The sequence below is a fragment of the Cupressus sempervirens genome, chromosome 11, assembly GCF_028749045.1.
Source record: "Cupressus sempervirens isolate cs-2001-9-10 chromosome 11, ASM2874904v1, whole genome shotgun sequence".
NCBI lineage: Eukaryota > Viridiplantae > Streptophyta > Pinopsida > Cupressales > Cupressaceae > Cupressus > Cupressus sempervirens.
Window position 1 is genome coordinate 368,602,690 of NC_143128.1, and position 13,149 is coordinate 368,615,838.

Sequence of the window (13,149 nt, forward strand, 5' to 3'; positions counted from 1 at the left end):
TTCTTGTACACCCGTTTCTCGAGGCATCTCTTTGACCTAGATCCCAGGCAAGGACTTGCAGTTTCTCAGCTGAAGTATGCCACGCCCATAATTATGGGGCATGACCAATTCTACCCTTTTCAAAATCACTGCGAATGTGCTTTGGTTTAGATGCTGCACACTGCAAATTGAACCCTCTTGTTCCCACATGTAGAATTGAATATGTTCTATTGTAGGAAATTTTACACTCAAAAGCATTTGCCGATTCAAATTATATAATTTTCAACCACACTGTGGACACAGTTTGGCTTAAATACTGCATCCAGGGACTTTCACCTTGTCAAATGAGGTACAAAAAATATGATGCGGTTAATTTTACAAGTGGAGGCCATGGCCAACTATACCCATCTGAGCCACACTGGGTATGTACCTTGGCTTAGATGATGTAGCCAAAAACTTGTTCCTTTATTGCTTGAGGTGTTCTGCACCCAGAATTCAACATGGTATGCCTGTTAACTTTACACTTGCCATTGCCAGTTCTTCCCTCTTCAATCACTGCAGCATATCGCTTTCCTCATGCTGAATTCAATGACTTGGACTTCGTTGGTTGGGGTATGCCACACTCAGAAATTTATGGAATTTTACACCTGAACATGTTTTTGAGACATTTGATTCTGAGGCAAATTTTTACCTCTGTCTTAGATGGATCAACCAGCCTTTATTTAACACAGGCATTGTCAAAATGCAAAGAGGTACAAATTTGAAAATACATATTAGATAAAGGTTTAAGAGTCTATTGTTTAACCCTCGTCTATTATGCCCTTGTGGTGTGTTGTCTAAGATGCAATCTAAAAAACACTGCCTTGCCTAACTTCAGCTCACATGCTGTTCCACTACCTAGATATTTTGTTTTGATTTGTTTTTGAACATTTCAATATTCACCTTCAATTATCAACTAGCACTGGCACCAAATAGTGCAATGTTTTAGCTGATATCGATTATGAATTCCTATGTCACATAATTTGAGAGGAGATTTCATAGGGCTAAAAATGCTCATAAATATCGTTATTTTCTAATTTGATATCAAATGCGGGAAACTATCTCATTATAGTTTGATTTCTTTGGAATTTATTTTTAGTGAATTTTTAACAACAAAAACGGACATCAAAATGCCAATTGTCATATTGAGTTTGTCTTAACCTGGCTGAATTAAATTCTCTCAAATACAACATTCATAGAAACCAAAACAATTAACAGACAAATCTCAGTGATAGCCTTATATACAACCAAACTTATTTGTCTAGTTACAACCATTTTTCATCTGTTGAGTTTCTTGAGAATCAAATCTTTATATCATCATAAAGAGTTTCTTGAGAATCAAATCTTTATATCATCATAAATCACAAGTTGTTGAAGGTTAGCTTTGACTGTACCATATTTCTAAACTGTTGTCAAACAGAGACGCAAGTAGTGAGTACATTGCCAGCTAGAAAAAATAATTAAATGTGATCATCGGAATTCAAATCTGCAGCTAAATTGAACTGAATTGAAATAATAGAATTGAGCATTTGTTGAAGAAGCATATACCATAGTATGACAGCTGATGCCATGGACAGTTTGAAGAAAGGCCAGAGGTCTGTGAAGGCTTTCCATGAAAAGCCAGTCCATGTATCCTTACAACTTGGACTCGAAAGTATATAAAGAAGAGTTGCAATCGTGAGAATCCACCACGACAAGCTCAGGGTTAATGAAACTCCCAGCAGGCCAAGCCCAAGCTCGTAAATAGCTAGCCAGCTTGGGAGAACATGCAGGAGAAAAGTGGTTACAGTAATATAGGCAAGAGGCTCCATTATATTCGGAGCCAGTAAAAATCTTCGCAAGGGACAACTCAACCAAGGATCACCCATAACCCACCTACTAGATTGATGGACAGTAAGGCAGCGAATTAGGTAGTGGTCAAACATTGGGAAGTGAAGACAAAAATCAGTCTGTAATTGAATAGCACAAAAGACTGTATTCCCCTAATTAAAAAGGAGCCATAAAAAAATTAAACTAAAAATATGGAATGCTCGGTTCAATAAAATTGTAATTGAGTTGGTTTCATAAATTGGTCTCGCCCATATTACATTAAATCCCAGATTTCTCTCGATGACATTTTTGGTATTGACATGTATTGAAGATTGTATTTTTTTATTTAACATCAACTTTATCTACCAGTCTATTCTTTCATAAAAAACAATTTGCTTTCATATTGCTTATAAAAGATTCATGCTCTATATCTGTCAGCAACATGTGAGCATATAATTCAAATTTGAGGAATTTTTCTTCACTTCACTTTTTCAGTCTAAAGATTAATATTGGCGAAAAGGTGAAAATAAGTGTCAAGCAAATATATCTCTCTAAAACAATATATATAAATTAAATTTGTAACATGACTTGATTCCTCACTGACTTGAAATATAAAGTTAGATGGGCTTCAATGTGATGCAATTAAGTTTTTACAAAGAGAAAGAAGGGTTTTCAAAGCAAAATAGAAGATAATTGTTATTTTACCAGTCTAAGATTGTTTCTAGATAATATCACCTTTTTAGCACAAAAAAATGATAACAGATATTTCTAACTTAGAGCAACCAGAAATCTTTAGTTCATTTAACAAATGATAAGTACAGCCACCAAACAAACTCTTGGTATTGTGTATAATTTAATTTTTCAGGGAACGTAATGCCCGCACAATTCTTGGCTCCAAAAGCTTGCCCACAATTTTTCAAAGTGCTACTAACCCAAACTCCATATGCAAATCCTTGAATTGCAACATTTTCTATACAAGCTCCTGCTAATTCTAACACTCCCAGGTAACCTGCAAAATTTTTCGAAACAACAGGAAGCAAAACGTTGAAGAGCATGACGAGTACTGCAAGTCCTGAAAGAAATTCAGAACTGTTTATTTATATGATCCATCATTTTTTCATTGGTCCATCAATTAAATGGCATCCACCAGCAGCAATAAAGTAAACACCATCCAATTCTAGCAAAATTGCCAACAAATCAGTCAGGTCTACTCAGCACCACATCCGCTATCAATCATGCACCCTCTACTATATAGGTTTCCCACCACCCTCGTTATTTTTCGTCTTCACAAGATATTGTTTCTCTGGCAATTACAAAACACACAAAATTAAATTAATGGGCTGTGTTTTCATACTTGAAAGTCCCGTGGATTTGATCTACAATGCAATTCCATTGGCAGCAGTCTAGAAACTGGTACCATTTATGGAGTTGTGCCACAATTGAAGCCTTTAAGGCGGAAAAATGATCTGCACTTAAATAGAAATTGTCCAGTCTATCCCTGCTTCATTCTAAATAATTCGATTTCTTTCCTGCCTGGGATCTATCCGCAAGCGTCTGTCTGCTATTACATATGTTTCCTCCTTATCAACTGTTTAGGCACCCATCTAAGTCAGAGCCTGAAGTGGGCATGCCAGATGGTCGTACATAAATATAGGGGTTTCAAGTTTCAATCTTGAAAGTATACACATGGCTTGCTAATCCAGCTAAACAAGAAGTTACTGTTCAGATTCCAAACTGAACCAACAGCCCTAATCTGAATATGAGACCCCTTCTTAAGAGAAGCCATCCTTAATACAGTTATACAAACTTTGTAGCAGTAAACTTTCCAGCTGGTAACCGAGGAGAGCTTCAAAACTGGCCCTTCCCTGTTCAACTAAACCAAAAGCTACATATAAAACTCAAGGTAAATGTGTTAGTGTATGCACAAATTATTAAAAAGCTACAGACATGGTCTAGCCGCAGAATGGAAATTACTGGAATATCTGGACATACATGGCCGAGAGCAGTCCCACCAATAGAAAAGTCTAGCCATTCATTTCTCTAAGGAAATGAAGGTATAAATATTATATATTCTATGCATTTGGCGAGCAGCTTGGAGGGCATGGGTTCGCTATACTTAAAAGAATGTGAAGTACACATATATCCTAGATGCTATTTGACCATGTTGATGTCTTGGTAGCTTTAGTAGGATAAATTTGTGAAATTAGAGAAAAGTTTATATATATGTATATAACTTTGATTAAGTTATCTAATATATTAATTATATTAATAAAAATGTCTCATGAAAAGATCATGGGATATGTCTCTTATCGGTTTATTCCTCATATAAATAGAAATGAATGCATTTGGAAAACATCTATCCTATAGGCAATGCAATTACATCTGCAAGCGATCCTCATTCCTCAACATGATATCAAAGCCATGTTGCTTTGAAAAAAGCTTTATCGCTTAAAGAAGATCCTATAGATCTGAATACTTTGATAGAGAAACAACTTTTGAAGTAGAGATATGGTTAAAAAGGAGAGTTTTAGACAAGATTCAATTGAACATTCAGCAGATGGAAGAAATAGAATGTAGGCGTTGTTAATATCAGATAGGGAGAGATCTAAATCAACTCCATATTAATAGGTTCCTATCGTGAATAGGATTATAGCCTTATCAGAGCACCTACGAAATTAAAGAGAAAGCATTTAAGGAAGACCTGCGGATATATGAACAGGAGCAACGTGGCAACCATATATAATCATTCTTGAAATACCAAAAAGGAATTAAAGTTAAACGATGACACCGAAGAAAGGAGGTACGCGATTTTAAAATAAGGATACACAACATTGGATCTGACACATCCATGAAGGCAACTTAAGACTTAAGTCGTGGAGGATTAAGACTCAAGGCCAAACACCAAAGGAGTGTGCACAAGTAATAAGAAAAACAAGTGACTTACCCCACGCATAAAACCTACGCCTTTGAACTGTGTACAAGTCAACAGTAGGAAGAATAGAGATCAAGATAAATAGAGATCACTCCATATTAAAAAATGGAGCAGATAACTGCCAATGTCCCATGTTATCAGACCTTTCAATTCGGAGGAGGCGTCCCAAGATTAAGGGGTCATATATTCTCACTTCTATTCTCATCAGCAGAGCTGACAACATACCATCCGTTGTGAAATGTGTGGATGAAGTAGTGTGCGAGAAGTCAAACATTGACTTGGCATAGATAATAAAGGGTACTCCAAATTAAATCAGGTATGATGCATGGAGTGAACACCAAATCAAATATCCAAGAATTTAGCGACACGTAGATGAGGGCACATAAGAATCGGCAACAGCTACCCAGGCAGGAGGATCGACTGCTTGGGTAGGCACGCCTAGGTATGCTCATGGATGGCAGCTGCTATGGGTATGCCCGTGTCCAGTGACAATTCTCTCTGAGTTTTGTACATTTCAAATATGTCCAATGAAAAGTAAATATTTTTCATGTGAAAGAGACGTTTTAAATTTTAATATTCCAATGATTAAAAATATAAAAATTTATTTATAACAAATAACTATTTCATTGTTTCATTAGTGAAAAGGGTCATTTTTATTTTTTATTTCAATATTTGACTATTAAACTATACATTTAAAATTACTTTTAGTATTTAATATGTTTTTGACATTTTATAAGACTTAATCTTTTAAAAATATGAAAAATAAAATTTGGTTAATCAGTAATTAGATTTTATTATATATATAATTTTTAAATGAAAAATAAAATTTGGTTAATCGAATAATGATGAAGTATTAAAAATATTTTCATATATACATTTTTAAACTAAGTCTTTTAAAACTTAGTTTATACATTTTATATTGATTCACATACATTTTAAAATTTTGTATTGATTCACATACATTTTAAAATTTTGTATTGATTCATATACATTTTATTAATTAAAATGACTTTGACTATTAAACTATATATTTAAAATTACTTTTAATATTTAATATATTTTTTACATTTTATAAGACTTAGTTTTAAAAAAAATGAAAATATTTTAATACTTCATCATTATAATTGTTTGATTATCTAAATTTAATTTTTTTAAAGGTAAACTTAGTTTATTTTGTAGGATTTAAACAACAGCAGCAACGCAATAAAAAAAATGATAATATTCAAAACAGGGGAGGCTCTGTTTTACTGCAGAGAAAAAAAACTGATATATTATTCCAACAACAATTGCTGTTCAGCCAATACATTTATTCAAATAAGAAAATTGTTAAAACTAATCCCTAACACATAGATCAAAAAATAGATCAGGAGTTCTGACAGTGGTTTTAGCATTATTCTATGCCTATGATTAAGGATGGGAAAAGAAGTAACTAAGACTAAACTAAAATGCATCCAAAAATATCATCTAATGCATGCCATATGTGCAACATGCTTCTTGTTTAAACTACTCCTGAGCTGAAGTATTCTAGAAATTATTTATAGAACGGTGAAAATGGAGCGGTGGAGCTGGAGTTTGAAGTGAAGATCTAAGCATCAATCTTCATACTCCCCCTTGATGCTGAGAGGACTCACAATTTGATCTCTGAGTACCAAAAACTAATTTTTTGTAACTGCCTTTGTGAAGATGTCTGCAATTTGCTCCTTTGTGCTGATGTACTTCAACTCAACCGCTTTATTTTGTACCAAATCTCTGATGAAATGTTGTTTCAGATCAAAGTGTTTGGTCTTGCTGTGATGAACCGGATTCTTGGCCAATTTAATGGCACTTATGTTGTCACAAAAAATCACAGTAGGCTGAACCTGTATCTCTCCAATTTTTTCAAGAAGCTTTCTAAGCCATAAAGCTTGTGTGCTAGTTGAAGTGACCGCAACATATTCCGCTTCTGTAGAAGAGAGAGCAACCATACTTTGCTTCTTTGAACTCCATGTAATTAAACCAGAACCCAAAGAAAAACAATTACCAGATGTAGATTTTTGGTCATCCAAACAACCTCTCCAATCTGAATCACTAAAGCCAACAAGCTCAAACTTATTAGAAGAATAGTGAATGCCAAAATCTACTGTGCTTTTCACATACCTCAAAATTCTCTTGGCTACCTTCATATGTTCCTCTGATGGATTTGTCATATACCTTGAAACCAATGAAACTGAATAAGCAATATCAAGCCTTGTGTGAGTTAAAAACATCAAACTCCCCACAATGCTCCTGTATAATGTCTCATCAACAATTTTAGCACCATCATCTCTACATAATGTAACTCCATGAGCAATTGGAGTGGAAAGAGGTTTACAATCAGCCATATCAAATTTCTTCAACATATCTTTTGCATACTTTTCTTGACAAATAAAAATTTCATCTTTACCTTGATAAACCTCCATGCTAAAAAGGTACTTCATGAGACCTAAATCTTTCATCTCAAACTCATTCATCGTAGCAACTTTAAATTCATCTTTCATCTTTGAACTACTACCCATATATAACAAATCATCAACATACAAACTCACAATGAGAATATCATTACCTTCTTGTTTGTAGTAAAGGGTAGGTTCACTCTTACTTCTTTGAAAGCCATTTTGCTGAAAATATCCATCAATTCTTGCATACCATGCACGTGATGCTTGCTTGAGGCCATACAAAGCCTTCTTCAACTTGTAGACATAATCTTCTTTGCCTTGAATCTCAAAACCTTGTGGCTGTCCCACATATACCTCTTCTTCTAAGTACCTATTCAAGAAGGCACTTTTCACATCCATGTGATGAATACTCCATTTTTTTGAGATGCAAAAGAGATTAGCATCCTAATAGTTTCTTGTCTTGCTACTGGTGCAAAAGTTTCTTCATATCAATGCCATACCTTTGAGTGAAACCTTTAGCAACCAATCTTGCCTTGTGTCTTTCAACACTCCCATCACTATTATATTTGGTCTTATAGACCCATTTTGTGCCAATCTTCTTCTTCTTACGTGGAAAATCTACAAGCTCCCATGTTTCATTCCTATCAATGGAATCCATCTCTTCATTCATTGCTTGCATCCAAACCTCATTAGCACATGCATCTTCAAAACATGATGGCTCAAAATCAGCTTTAGCAAGTAATGCAAAATTTACTGTCTCACCTATTGGATCTTCTTCATGTGCTTGATTTTGACACCTCTCATAAATATCACTCAATCTTCTTACCTTCCTTGGAGGACTTGAGGATGGACTTGCTCTTGGTATTGGTGAGGGGTTTCTTGGTGGGCTTGGTGATCTTGAAATAGAACCATTAGCTGGCTGCTCATTATCATTATCAGCAATATCATCATCATCCAAAACTGATTTTGGCTTTCCAACATGTTGTTTTTGATGACCATAAACTCCCCCTTCATCAAAAATCACATCTCTTGAAACAACAATCTTATTAGTAATAGGATTGAATAATCTATAAGCTTTGCTTTCCTCACTATAGCCCACAAAAATACATGATTCACTTTTAGCATCTAGCTTTTGCCTATTCTGATCAGGGATGTGAACATAAGCCAAACAACCAAAAACTTTAAAATGATTTACATTAGGCTTTTTCTCATACCATGCTTCATATGGAGTCATCTTGTGTAGGGCACTTGTAGGACTCCTGTTGAGAATATATACGGTTGTAGCAACTGAATCAGCCCAATAAGAATTGTTCAAACCCTTGATTTGTAACATGCTCCTTGCCATTTCTACCACAGTACGATTCTTCCTTTCAGCCACTCCATTCTGTTGGGGTGTGTATGCAGTTGTGAGTTGTCTTTTGATGCCATTTATCTCACAAAAATTCTGAAAATTGTTTGAGCGAAATTCTCCTCCTCGATCTGTTCTCAAACATCTGATTGTGTTCCCTTTCTCATTCTCTACACGAGCTTTAAACTTCTTGAATGTATCAAAAGCTTCATCCTTAGTCTTCAAAAAATATACCCAACATATGCGTGAGTAATCATCTATAAAAGTAATGAAATATGATGACTTACCCAAACTTTGTGTTTGCATTGGACCACAAATATCTGAATGAATAAGCTGAAGTGGGTATTGGGCCCGCCATGCATTGCCTTTTGGAAATGATTCCCTTGAATGTTTCCCTTTTGCACACCCTTCACAAATCTGTTTATGCTCTTCAACCTTAGGCAATCCAAGAACTAATGCATTTGATGTTAGATTCTTCAAACTATTGAAATTTAAATGGCCATACCTGAGATGCCACAACCAACTTTTATCCTCATAAGCCATATTGACAAGTTGATTGTCATTTTGACCAAACTTCAAAGGAAACATCCTATTCTTTGTCATAGGAACAACTGTAATCACTTTATTTTTCCGATTCTTATCATAGATAGTACATTGCATGTTCTCAAATACCACTCTATAATTCTTCTCACATAGCTGCCCAACACTCAATAAATTATGCTTCAACTTGGGAGTATAATAAATATCTTGAACACTTTTCATACCTTCCTTTGTCTGAACATCCATGGCTCCTTTGGCCGCAACATCCACAGTATTGTTATTACCAAGGGTAATATTGGATTTGTAACTATCATCAAGCTTTGAAAATATTTCTCTATTACCATACATATGGTTAGAGCATCTAGAATCTAAATACCAAACATCATTCACATTACTTTCACCTTTTCGATAACACAAAAATAAATTACCCGAGGAAGGATCCTCATCTTGTTGGGCATAATTTGCATTATTGTTACCTGATTTCAGTCTACACTCTCTCTCAAAATGTCCATACTTATTGCAATGATAGCATTGGATGTTCCTTTTATCAAATCTGCCTCTACCTCTTCCTCCTTGAGCACCTCCTCTTCCTCTAGATCATCTTGAAAAATTTTGATTTTGGCCCCTTCCCGAGCCTTTGTTGTTGTTACTACTGCTGCTAGCACCATCATTCTTTGAAATTTGCATTTGGGAAGCAAAAGCCTTCTCATTAACACTGGTAGATGTTTCCCTTATTCTATCCTCATGTGATATAAGAGATCCAACCAATTCATGATACTCCATGGTAGCTAAATTTTTGCTTTCTTCTATGGCAATTACTACAATATTTCATCTTGGGGTTAGAGATCTCAATACCTTTTGTATTATTTGCTCTTAAGCAATAGATTCACCCAAAGTGGCCATTTTATTAGTCACATCTTTTACTCTCACACAAAAATCTCCCACACTCTCTGTCTCCTTCATCTTCAAGTTCTCATATTCTCTTTTCAAGGATTGTAGCTTCACAACCTTGATCTGTTTATTGCCATGGTAAGCATCTTTTAGAGTCTTCCAGGCCTCTTTTGCTGTCTGTGCATCAACAATTCGGGGAAACAAGCTCTTATCAAGAGCCATCTGAATGTGAAACAATGCCATTGCATTCTTCTTCTCAGCTTCTTTCTTCAATCTCCTGTCATTAGGTTGGAGAGTATTCCAATTTGCAAGCTCTTCATATCCAGATTCAACGATCTCCCAAAAATCTTTCCTAATAAAAAAAGTCTTCATCTTGATTGACCAATATTGGTAATCAACTCCATCAAACTCTGGGATTTGCAAATTGTTTGCCATGCTGTTGTCTTCCAAACACCTTAAGCTCTGATACCAAATGTAGGATTTAAACAACACCAGCAACACAATAAAAAAAAATGATAATATTCAAAATAGGGGAGGCTCTGTTTTACTACAGAGAAAAAAAATTGATATATTATTCCAACAACAATTACTGTTCATCCAATACATTTATTCAAATAAGAAAATTGTTAAAACTAATCCCTAACACATAGATCAAAAAATAGATCAGGAGTTCTGACAGTGGTTTTAGCATTATTCCATGCCTATGATTAAGGATGGGAGAAGAAGTAACTAAGACTAAACTAAAATGCATCCAAAAATATCATCTAATGCATGCCATATGTACAGCATGCTTCTTGTTTAAACTACTCCTGAATTGAAGTATTCTAGAAATTATTTATAGAACGGTGGAAATGGAGCGGTGGAGCTGGAGTTTGAAGTGAAGATCTCAGCATCAATCTTCATATTTATGCTCATAATAAAATGATCTTTTCTCCCTGTAAAATGTTTAACTAAAAAGTTTGTCTAAAATATATTTCAAACTGGTCCCATATGGCAGACATATCAGACATAATATGTCAGTCATACAGTTGCAGAGGTACAAGTACGGGATTTATATTGCCATGGCCAAGGGCCCATGGGCATACCTAGCCATGTTGAACGAACTGGCTAGGTAGCCATTGCCTCAACTAGAGGGTCCTACACACGTAATGGATTAGGTCAAAGCGATCTAATTTTGGACATTAATGGGAATACCACTTATGCACATAGGAAGCAGTGCCTCCAACGTGTCTATCCGCTGTAGAAGGTAGATAAGATTTAATCGAATCAAGCAATGGAGAGCTCTTTCAAGGTAAACACCAAGGAGGGACCATGTACAAGTCAAACAACCAACCATAAGGACTTGGATACCCACAGTGTAGGTAGAGTATTGGAGGTACGTTGCGATGAATATATACAAATAGATAATTAGCAACAATTGTCACTGAGTAATATTTGATTTAGATGGGAGTCACTAGTCATTAGGGACTTGCTAATATTATTGTTGTGAGTTACTAATATTATTTAGAATGAAATATGTAATGTAAGTATAATAAGGCAAATAAGCAAGAGTAAAATATATTGATAAGCAAGTTGATATAATATATTAATAATTATGTATAATAGTGGAATAGAATTAACTCATTGTGAATTAAGTATTAAATCAAATTTTAAAATGTTCTTATGATATTATTATTGAGAATAATTATTAAAATGATTTTTTTATAAGAGTTATGTACCTTGATCTTTTCTTTCGAGAATGTTTTCATAGGAAAAGAGGGAGATTAAGATCTAGAGTGAGGCTTATAGGAAACATTGAAAGAGAGGGAAAAGATAAAGGATATGAATAAATAAACCTTCAATGATCTACATCATATTGATTCAGAGGGAGTAAACCATGTTGTGATGGATTCTTCGCTAATTAATAAATTGTCGCAATCAAGAGGACCACGATTCATATATCGTTACCATGCGATTTTAATGGGCCTACCCCCATGTATATCATGAGAAAGTGACAACTTCCAAATGATCATCACTTGAAACTACAGAAGTTATTGAAAGGTGACTATCTTATAATAACTTAAATTTTCTATTATGATGGATATCTTATGATGTCTATGAAGATCATGATAGATTATACCTTGCATGATGGATGTTTATATCATAGCATTGCATGTGCACATACCTTATAAATATTTTGAGTATATGGTGAATGTTATGCGAATTTGATGTTCTAGAGGCCATTGCATAGAGTATGTGGTGAATATCACATGACTTGATATTCTGGAGGTCATTACTCACAGTAGTTGGTGAATCTCTTGCATCTCATTCTGGAGATAACTACTCAAAGAGTATTTGGTGAATATCATACGTTGATATTTTGTAGACCAATACTCAAATATGATGGTGAATAACATATGTTGATGTTATACAGACCATTACTTTATCGAATACATGGTGAATATCAAGTGTCGATATTCTGGGGACCATTACTTAAGAGTATTTGGTGATTATCATATGTTGATATTCTGAAGGGCAATACTTACGATATTAAATGTCATACCAAATGATGGAAATCTTCTGAAATTTCTTTAAAACTGTTATTTACTCTTTTGTTTATTCTCCTTAGCTAAGAGAGAGTGTTGATGTCTTAGTAGGTTTAGTTGGATAAACCTGTGAGATTAGAGAAAAGTTCATATGTGTGTGTAACTTTGATTAAGTTATCTAATATATTAATAACATGTCCCATGAAAGGACATGTCTTTTATCAGTTTATTCCTCATACAGATAGATAGAGATGAATGCATATGGCAAACATATATCTTATAGGCAATGCAATTACATCTGCAAGTGATCCTCATTTCTCAACAGGCCATTATAGAACAAATTAATAGTAGATTTGATCTCAGTTAAGGAAATGTCTTTTTCAAGAAAAGAAATGACAGATTTTAAAATCTTGGTGGTGATGACTGATTGACAGAAATTCCTAGCATTTATGCAGTTCAGATCCAAGTCCTCTACAGTGTAAATTTCTTAATAGAACTTCAAAAACATGTTTTAATATCATCTTGATCCTGAACAACTCGGCTACTATCTTAAATATTTGAAATCCTCTCCTTAGATTGCCTGGTTTTAAGGAGGTTGAAGAAAAACTTGGATTTCTTATCACCCTGATCCATCTGATTGATTTTGAATCTGGTTTTCATCCCTTCAATTTT

General features: G+C 34.6%; 1 protein-coding gene across 1 annotated transcript; it reads right to left on the minus strand.

Moving 5' to 3' along the window:
* Positions 1-1,478: 1,478 nt before the first annotated feature.
* LOC149529605 (protein DETOXIFICATION 41-like) lies at positions 1,479-3,613 on the minus strand. Its single transcript, XM_089808165.1, has 3 exons — positions 3,547-3,613; positions 2,760-2,899; positions 1,479-2,000 (listed from the first exon to the last, which is right to left on the minus strand). Exons 1-3 carry the CDS (start codon positions 3,611-3,613, stop codon positions 1,479-1,481), a joined length of 729 nt encoding a protein of 242 aa, XP_089664291.1.
* Positions 3,614-13,149: the final 9,536 nt, after the last annotated feature.